This window comes from Manduca sexta, unplaced genomic scaffold, assembly GCF_014839805.1.
Source record: "Manduca sexta isolate Smith_Timp_Sample1 unplaced genomic scaffold, JHU_Msex_v1.0 HiC_scaffold_1771, whole genome shotgun sequence".
NCBI lineage: Eukaryota > Metazoa > Arthropoda > Insecta > Lepidoptera > Sphingidae > Manduca > Manduca sexta.
In genome coordinates, this window is record NW_023592669.1 from 1967 (window position 1) to 13077 (window position 11111).

The window sequence follows — 11111 nt, forward strand, 5'->3', positions numbered from 1 at the left end:
ATTTGCATTATTTGTAATATTATAAATTTTAATTGTAAATAAGTTGGTGGTAATTGTATTTGTACTTAGCACTTCTCCTACTAAACAAAGTTATTTTTTGGCGCAGTTCAACGATAAATATAGAATATAATATACCATTTCCATAAAATCTATAGAAACATTTATTCTTTAAATAATTTTTAAGAGCAGTTCAACGAAAAAAATATGGAAATATTGGCCCAATTAAAATTTCCTTTAAAACCAAAATTTATATCTGTTCAATGTTTGGATAATTTTAAATTAAATACTAATGTATCGGCGCCTAGTATCATAATTCACAGTAGCCAGTATTAATTTTAAACGCCAATACCTGCCACAACGATTGACATGAAGAAGTTAAACTTACCGCTTTTAGCAAAAGGTTGTGTAAAATGTAAATGTCAAATTATGACTATAAATATGTATTTTTTTTTATTGATTTCAAATGTAATATAGTTTTGGTTTGTTTTAAGGTGAATTTTAACAAAAATATTTTATTGTACGCAATTCTTATGCGACAAACGAATTTTGAATGGTTAATAACAAAATTGCTATGATATTGTGTGACAGTTTGATATGTTTGTAGTGATATCTCAGGTTTAGCTATTAATATTTATTCTTCATTGTAATACCTGTAACCTTTGGAAATAAACACTTTTTAATAGTATATATTGTTTTAATTATCAATCCTGAAATATAAGGTCCTACGGCCCTAAGGCTCACTGGCTTACTAAGCTATCTTTAAGTCACAACAAAATTCTATAAAAGAGTTAGACAAAGTTAGTAGTGGACATTTATTTCCTACTTCTTCACTGGGTTGACATCAAGGAAATGACGATCAGTCCTATTCACTCCAAGCTACATTTGATAAACTGAAAATTAATTTTATTGTTGGATGGTCGTTGGAAGTAGTTCCATGGTGTTTTCAACAGGTGGTTCTGGAGATCTTTGGGGGAGACTGTCCAGCAGTGATCGTTAGACATGTTTGGTCTGGCTGGTATACATTGATTATTTTTGTAACCTACCAATAACTCAAGTAACCATCGAAAGATATTATTGCTCCAAATTTTACATGGACATGAGGTACCTTAGTGGCGTAGTTGTATTTTGTGCGCTGTACCGCTCTGAAGTCTCAGGTTTGAATCCCGAGTCGAGCAACGTGACATTGAGCTTTCATACTTTGTATTAGCCCAGAGTTTCAGTATCACCTCCATATCAAATGGGACAGAACACGCTTGAAGAAAAGTGGGTACCCTGCTGAATAAAGCGAGATGCATGGTTGTTTTTTTTATTATATACAGATATAATATACGCACTTTCCGAGCCCGGACAAATAAAACTTCACAGTTGCGTTTTTAGTTATATATTGATGTTCTGTATCACAGACTGTTGTCACATTTTACATCTAGAATCTAGATTATTTCATAGTTCTTAATTAATATAACACGAATGTACACTTTATGAAACATATAAACGTAATTAATATTGATATATTCAAATATCTCGAAATAGCTTTTTTTATTCTGACCTCAAAGAAAAAATGCTTAAATTTAAGCCATGTGGTAAAATCACAAAGCCTGAAGAAATCCGAAAAATCAGGAATATATTGTAATTGATTATTATGAGATACAATATTATATTTTACCTTGCATATTTACCCAGGAATGAAATTGTGATTTGGAACCCACGTCAATATTTTCAGTAAAACTGTGACATATAAATAACGTGGCTACTTCGGCACATGGTTTATCTAAATGGTGGTTATAAATATCAGAAGTTTCACAAATTTTAATACTTGGTCCTTTCAGGCTCAGATTGGCTCCATAGAAAACATGCATGATATTGTAAAACCATTGCAAAACACTACTAAAAGATTACGTGAGTATATATACAGATACAGCAAGGGTGAAAGCAAGAACGACTTAACCTACGTTTTAATAAGGATAAATATAAACCACTTCTTTTAAACGAGAAACTATGTCCTTTCGCATACAAATGTGCGCTATGAAAACCCACAATGAGCTCCATCAAAATGCACGTCGTCGGCGCGTATAATACACCATCTGCATAGGCCATAACGAGTTAACAATGGCTTTATTTCTTAAATATTATGTATAAAATATAATCAAGCAGCCAAAAAGGCAACTCAGCCTAATCGAATTTAAGTTTGCACAAACAGTCATTCTTGCCCTCGGCGCTATAATTTCTAATAAATATATTTTCAGGACATTTTAATCTACAGAATAAACAACACAATGTTAATTTACATACACAATACACACTGGTAACATTAAATTCTCATTACCTTCTACTTTATCCGCCGTCTATTATAGTCTATTTTATATACTAGGGTACAGTTGTAATGCCTACACTTGTATAACTATCTGTCAAAAACTTCGTTGTATTCTGTGCCACATTATATTGCAGACAATATTCATGCCATGAAATGTTCAGACATTTCAGGAATCCAGGTAGATTTTGGCAGTAGACTGAGATATACCTTTGACGCCATTTTCTTGACTATCCGAAAGAAGGTAATGATAAATCTTTAAAAATTTATGGCTATACTTACTACGACGCAATAATAAATAATTTAATACCCCTAACTTGTACGGTTAAAATATAAAAAAAATACTTTTACCATTACTCTTACGTTAATTATACATTTTTGATTTTCAATGTGATCTTGCTGTTTAAGAGTATTTTTTGGACATGTCATTTTCAGTTAAAATCCTAGTAAATACTGCAAGCATACCTACGGTAAAATATGTTTCGCTACAGCACGTGACGCTATACATATCTTGCAAAACAATATTATTTTTACCCGTATATAAAATATTTAAACTTTCATCACTATATAACATGCACAGCGACATAAATAATAATATTATTATCGGTAAAACAGGGTAGTCAAGAGTCAAGGTACGGCAAGGAAAGACATTTAGTTGGAAATTATTACTAGATTAAACAACTTTGTAATCAATATCTCGATTTCATTAGGAATATTGGTACATTGGTTTTTGTGTAAAGTTATGTTGACCAAACCGAAAATAATTTTCGCTAAGAATAACATTCATTCCCGTCCCAAAAATCTTATTTACCCCGTTCTAGATAGTTTACTAAATTATCTTCCATCGACATCAGTTATAACAACACTGTGCATCATTCGCTGCCAAATCAGAAACTTCACGAGTTATTTCTGAAATGCTCTGACAATGCTGGCTATACTTTCGTATGTTCCAGTGACGAAAACGAACAAACCCAGGAGTATGATTACAATATCCTTGATAGCCATGAAGGTGGTGATGCCCGTCGGCTTCTGAGATGAGGCGACCAGCTCGATGAGGGGCGGGAAGATGAGTGCCAGCGCGGTGCTGCTGACTGCCCCACCAGGGAAATGAACAGGCCCAGTTGAGGAATAGACTCCGCCAGTATAACTAAAAGTTACAAATTACATCACTTACATAACTGTTTGCCACCGACCAATTAATCGTGTTAAAAAATTAACCGGTGTCCCTTAGCTTGTTTTGATAACTTTTTATGTGATACCGTATATACCAGTGAGGCCAAATCATTAAATAATAGTAAAATATAATCTTTAAGACGAAAATCGACCCTACGTAAGAACCCGGTTGTAAACCGGTTAACACTAAGACCCTGTTTCACAACTTCTTAGTACCTAAATTCTACTCGTAACCGACCAAACACAGTCACACTCTAATCTATGGTCCCAGATAAAAGGTAAAAGAATAAATACTGTATTCATTAGCTGTTTAATGCAACAGTTAAATAAAAAATACTTGGACTGTGACACAGGGTTAGGTTAAAAATAACCCCAAAAAAATACTCTTATAAAGGTAACGTTTCCAGTCCCTGCACTTTACTTTTAAAAATAATTAATATCTCGAAAACGGGGCAATATTAAAGATCGACAGTTCAAAATGACAAACAAATAACAATACAAGATAGTTATGGAAATAACCGCCTTCTATCCCTCAGGCTTTTAATAATTGTATCTAGGTACATGGGCACCGCCAAGATTATTTTTAGGGAGGTGAATATATATCTACACACTAAAGTAGGTAGGTGCAACAAAACATCATTAAATAAGTTTTTTTTTTCAAATGAAAATCGCATGCGTATTTGTATATTGTGCTAACCATAATAAAACCTCTATAGTCGATAGTTCCCAGTTTCATTTAGTTATTTCTATTGTGACTTGTTCGGGGTGCACATGCACCTGCATTCTGGCGCCCATGTCTAGGTACATAAATGAAAAATAAACTAAAAAATTTATAATACTTTAAGATCACTATATAAAATAATAAATAATAATATCAGCCCTGTATTATATACTTGCCCACTGCTGAGCACGGGCCTCCTCTACTACTGAGAGGGATTAGGCCTTAGTCCACCATGCTGGCCTAGTGCGGATTGGTAGACTTCACACACCTTCGAAATTCCTATAGAGAACTTCTCAGATGTGCAGGTTTCCTCACGATGTTTTCCTTCACCGTTAAAGCGAACGATAAATTCACAAAGAATACACACATGATTTTTAGAAAAGTCAGAGGTGTGTGCCCTTAGGATTTGAACCTGCGGACATTCGTCTCGGCAGTCCGTTCCACACCCAACTAGACTATCGTCGCTTTAATAAAATAAACCTATTATTAACTATAATAATTACATTTACCTTGCGTCTCACGTGTTCTTTATAGGAAAAATAGTATTTCTATTCGTCATCTACCTAATGCTTACAAAATGAACTTTATTGGGTTTTTAAATTTTATCCTCAAAGATCTTTCCCGCAGTGTCGTAATCTCAGAAAATGCCTACGTGTCTACTACCTACTGTCAAATATCAATCTTGCACGGCGGAAGGTAATGAACAAAAAACAATCAATATCTATGCACTTTTAATTTTCTTACTGCTTGTGGGCTTTTTCGTAGCCCTGCATTAAGGAGCTCCTAACAGCAAAACAGTGCGGTAAGCGTACTTTTAGAAGCTATCTATTCCAAATTTACTATATATAGGTTTATAGAATAAGAAAAATAAACACATATTTATAATATATTATCTTTACTTTGTTAGTTTAAATTTCTTTATAATATTATCGATAATGTTTCATTAATTTCATAATGGAAATACCATAAAATTATTGATCCCTTGCAACTACTCCTACAGTACATCATTCAAATCTTCAATCAACACTATTTTCATTTGACAATTATATAAGGAACATTTTGGTAATATTTTTTTCAAAAGGATCTAACATTTAGGTTGGCAGCCCTGCTATAAAACACAAAAAAACGATAATACACTTCTACCGTCTCTCCCTCAGGCGAGAGGAAGATAATTATCATTACGTAATTTATTCACAAGGATCCACGTTACATTAACTCATTAAACAGGACCCCTTTAATCAGATAACTGAAGCATCCAATACTCCAGATGATTTTTAATTAGGAGTCCCCTATTTTGCGGGAACACGCGCTTTCATAGCGCCGGGCCAGGGAGCAATCCTGGATTTGTAAATAGGCCGTATAGGGGCGGCAGAATTTACAGGACGCTCACTCGATTTAATTAATCATTCGTGTATTTAACTTTAGTGCCTTATTTGTTCATTCCGTAGAATCATAAGTATTAAATTCCTGCATTTCTGGTAAACACTTCATCTGTTACTCTGTCGAACTAAAAATTCCACTTTAAGTGTAAATCCCAAATATAGGCTCACATAATGATACCGCCTTCTAGGTGTCCGTAAGTCGATACGCCGCACTATATATAGACCCACTCCAGTCTCCGTCAATCGATACTCCATATGCACCCACCATAACCATCAGTCGCAGTGGAGTATGGAGTCACTTTGCTGCCTGTACATACATTACAGATAATTTTGCTTCTAAATTGTACTTACAAGTAAGTAGTACTAAGAGTGCCCTGTAGCCAAGTTCCTTGGCGACAGGCGAGGCGCGCGCAAACCTCTTCCTCAGAGGGGGCCAGGTGATGTCCACTGGCACGTAGAACTGCAGTGGGTACGTGAACAGGATGGCCAGGGCGATCAGTGCTTGCACCACGTTGCTCATTCTGCACATAAAACAGTGCTGTATTCTACTTTATAAAGTTAAGTCAAATTTAGGAGTACATTTTTATTGCCAAGCTCATGATGGGACGAGCTTGCCGTTCGCATGATGATAAGCGGTACGACCATAAACAGTAGAAACACCGTACACAATTTTGAATGGCATATTATTGTTTGGTATGCTCCTGAATTATTATTATTCATAGTATTATTTTTTATGGACAGTTATTGCATTAAGAAGATTAAACTGAATTGGGACACGATGTCGTGTCGACAGAAACTGATTTAAACAATCTTATACATGTTATAAACTTACTCAAAGATCATTTTCGTGGCCAAAAGTGTCTTTAAGGATGTAAATTATGCTATAATATTATACCGTTTTGCAGATCCTTAGTAATATTCTCAATTAGGTTTCCTATTATGTCAAATACTATAGAAACTAGCTATGCACAAAAAAGTCTATGTAGCCTCTAAGGCAGGTAAAATTAACATGCGTACGAATGATTTCCTCATCACAAAACAATGTAAATGTCATTTCCATTAATAAAGCATTTTTATCACGCGTGTTGCAGGCAAAAATCTGCATTGCGATAACTTACCTTCATTTCACGGAAACATTGTTAGAATATACATAACTACCGATGCTAAACATATCATCACTGAGAATTAAGCAGCAACTCAATTAGAGCACATCAGGTTTACATTTGTCCCATAATGAGATGGCAAAACCTACCAAGCATAAATGTCAAAATCAGATAACTCGAGGTTTTTTTCGTAGCGAAAACAAACACAAAATTTTGACCGAACTGGAAATCGAACATCAACCCAGCTGCTAACCCATAAACACGGCCACGAAACCCAAAAGGCCGGAGCCGACCACTACTAGTCATAATAAATAAAATGTATCAATACTAACACTTCTCCAGGTTGTAAGTTCAGGGTAAGACTTCCAGCCACTTCCTCCCCCCACTTCAAATACCCTAGGAATCCTACAGTGATGAAAATGCAGCCCACAACCACCATGCCCACGTTGAGCACTCCGAACGGTTTCTGGAACTCTTCAGGGTTCTTCATCTCATTCTTCAGGGGAAGCACCTGAGGATAATTAAATATAATGAATTTATGAAATGATATAGACTTTTCTTTTAGATCGTCAGTGCAAATAAATAGCTTAGCAAGAGAACAACAAACAAAGAAATTGAACAAATTAATTCGATATCAACATGCACAAATAGTAAGTATCGGTCTATACCGCGCAGTTTTTATTTTGGTACACAGCAATCTCGCGGAAGCTGTATGTATGCTGGTAATATGCTGTACAGAATGAAAAAATATATAATATTCGTATATCTCTAAGTATTCTATTTTACAATGTTATATAAATATATTACTTCGCAAGGCTCAGTAAGTTTTATATCGTCATCTTTTAAAAATATAACAAAAAGGATAAAGTAGTTGAATTAATATTCTTTAAAAAAGTAAGAATTGTAGTTTGAAAAAAAGAGCGCGACTCTGTTTAAAAATATATAGCGATTATTCGTGCAGTGTTTTTATATTTAACATTCAAAATTGTAATTAAAAATGTAAATACACCATGGGAATTCGCTGGTTCCTTTGTATAAGTCAAGACAAATTAATAACTTTCAAAACTAAAATGATATCCGCATTGCAACACGGCCATCCAATGTTTGATTCGCGAAGCAACAACGCAAAAGAATCTTACCTAACTGCAAAAATACAGCAAAATTCGCTTCAGCGATAATACTTTATGACCACGTATAGATCATGTAACTATAAAATTCATACAGATTGTAATAAAGTATAGTGAATATAAAAGCTGAATGAAATGAAATCAAATTTAAGATTAAAAAACATAATAAACTCACCAATCCTATCCCTCGAAGGCATAAACAGCAGTTCCAAAGTACAGAGGCAATTGCTGCCAGGAAGCCAGGTAGGTTCTCGTATTGACAGGGGAAGGTCCAGGGTAGCCTTGTAGATCACCACGGCCACACCCACCGCCATCATAATATTAGCAATGGTCGAAAAGGGTGTCAGGTACTTGAGGTTCCGCACCATGCAGGAGAGTAGTACGGGGATCACCACGATGATCATGTGGATTGACAGGTCGATGTTGATGTTGTACTGATCGCAGATCTGATACCAGAATTATTGTTGCAATTAAATTGTTAGCTTTGGATCGTTGTTCGAATAATTTAGGTTTTGTTGTTCATCAAATGCTGATGGACATTCCGTGAAAAGTTATTGTCTATGACTGCTTGCGAACTTTCACAATTATTATGGATGGTAAGATCGCCGAAGTAGTGTTATAAGGCCGGATAATTGAAGAATCTATTTATATAATTTGATAGCTAAAAAATTGGTGGGAATAAAATATGTAATCGATCTAATATCTTTTTCCTTTTTAGAATAGAGTAAAAGCAAAAATGTAATGTAGGCATGAGTGGACCCATCAATTTGTTTTGACAACAGTTATAGTATTTATCGAAAATTTCAATTCAATTTAGTTAAAGTAACTGTCAACTAATCAAGTGACCATACCAAATTGACACCATCTGCACGATACTTGCCCTATAATATCGTATTTACCATTTTAAGATTATTCGCTATGAAGACGATATAAACGCAGCAGAATCCAAGCTGCGTAATGCAAAGGAACGTGTTGACGAGTATCTTCATGGTGTTGGCGAGTGGGCGCATGCGCACGGGCCCGTTCTGGAATGCCAGGTGCACGGTTTCGGCGAACCCTGGCGGCTTGTCACGTTTTGTCTGGCGGTGCATATCTTCTGAACAGTTTAACTGGAAGACAAATTCAAAAGCTAAGGGATCGTCGTGTGATATATGTATTGGCATCTTAAGATGAGTAGTTTTGGTTGTTTCTTGATGTGACCACAGTGAGATTATCACCGGTAAAGAAACTGACAAAATATAAATCTTCATGTTGGTATTCTCTTAAGTATTGGTTCTATCCTGGACCCATAGTCAAAGATGGCCTGCTGTCCTCTATCTCTGCCTTGTTTGGACTTAAGAAATACAATAACATAGTTTTTCTTGTATCTCAGAAAATCTCACCAACAAAGCTATCGCTTTAATTTGTATTTATTTTGACAGGCATTGTTAGGCCCCCATCCATATTTTAAAGTAAACTACAACTAACTTTAGATAATTACCAACAAATGTTGTGCATGAACACACATGACGCCCAAAATGGCTGTCATGATCGGTGCGAACACGATGCCACCGTTCTTGAAGGCGTCTCCCATTGCCAGCAATCCGCTGCCGATGTTACCTCTGAAGATGTGGAGCATGGTGTCCAGGTACCTGGTGACGTTAACCCATATAGAATAAAGTCATCCTATATCCTGATGTTCTACTATAAATATAAAGGTTTATGGGGACGATTGCACATTTGTTAGAACTTAGAAGTAAACGAGTAATTAGCTCGATAAACACAAGATAGATTAGTCGATGACAATAAACGTGCTTGTTCACAAGAGACCTGGCTGCTTAGTGAAGAGCCAGAAGTAGACGAAGTGAGGATATATGCAAACAACCCCCATAACCTTCGTGAACGTTATTAATAATGGCCAAGCGAGAACGCTGCCCTTGGTATTTGCGTATCAGTGCCTATGCACGTGGACACACACTTATTCCCTTTATAACTACTATTGAACTCTAGGACATAAAATACCAACTAACTGATATAGCGTCGTCCTTGAACTTATTGGCGTAACAACTTCCATGAGTCCAAGTCACGTGTTGTGAACACACCCTTATTTTGCCTTATTAGTTGCTCAATTGTTTTGTTTTTTTGATATTATTTACGTACGATGACGGCTGCAGTTGCTTTACAATTTGTTGTTCATACCAATTACATAGTTTTCATTCAGTTGATTGCGCAATCGTTTAACGGAATATTGTTCTGGTCATGCTGATTCAATAGAGCTTGCTACGTAAATAATGATCTGTGTTGTTTGTGAATTGTCAACATTAAGTGTAAATATCAAATAGTCACTACATTTGTCCATTTGAAGCTATTAGGTCCGTAAACCTGGAGTTTTGCGCGTTCGATTCCTAGATGAGTATTTGCTTGGGTGTTCCTTAACATGATTAGTGGAGAATGACATCCATCACATCCGAATGTAAAATCTACGCTAAACCACTTTTCCTGTATGCCTAAGTAAATAATATAGTCATGATAAAGTAATAATCAGTTACTGATAGATAATCCAGAGACAAATAAATTGTTTAATTGTACTCACGATGTGGGGTGTGTTACTTGAGTCCCAGTGGTTTTGCCGCTCTCAAGTTCAAGCTGACTCTTACTGTCGGGTCGTATGATCTGTCCCTGGACTGGAACATTCCAAAGCCGTCTGTTCCATTGCTAGAGAGAAAAAACACATTAGTATGTTAGTAAGAACACAACTGTTTCCAGGTCGATTTTAAAAGGTGTATGCTATCAAATAGATGCAAGGAAGAGGGTGCAAGGGAGAAGGACAGCTAGTCGAGAAATTAACATAATTTATTTAACTTGCTCAAAAAATCTACGACAATTGTCGTTTGACAATTGGTTTCTATTCAAATATTCGTGCGACTTGACTTTGATATTAATTTTATCTTTCTTATTTCTTACTAATATTATAAGTGTGAATGTATGTGAAAAATGTTTCAATGTTTGTTAGAAGTAAACGCAGAAACAGCTGTACGGATTTTAATGAAATTTGGTTCTCCGATAGATCATGCCTTGGATTGACACTTAAGCTATTTCTTATCTTGGTAATTTGCTCCCATGGGATATAATTGAATTTTTAAATAGATAGCGTTTCGTACAGGTGACGTTATGAATCGCTACAGTGTTTTAAGGACTTTCCACGCGGGCGAAGCCTCGAGCAACATCTAGTGATAGTATATAATGTAGATGTAAATGTACCTTCTTGTCTCATTCTAAAAATACATAAGGCTACAATGACAAACATATAGAAAATTA

General features: G+C 35.5%; 1 protein-coding gene across 1 annotated transcript; it reads right to left on the bottom strand.

Annotated features, from left to right (window-relative positions):
- Positions 1–2236: 2236 nt before the first annotated feature.
- On the bottom strand, positions 2237–10508 carry LOC115455144 (proton-coupled amino acid transporter-like protein CG1139; the record flags this gene model as incomplete). Its single annotated transcript, XM_037445550.1, is given in 10 exon segments — positions 2237–3408; positions 3411–3455; positions 5936–6105; positions 7020–7198; positions 7977–8077; positions 8080–8260; positions 8714–8923; positions 9295–9445; positions 10387–10463; positions 10466–10508. Coding segments are annotated over 10 exon segments (1354 nt in total), but the record flags the coding sequence as incomplete, so codon positions are not given.
- Positions 10509–11111: the final 603 nt, after the last annotated feature.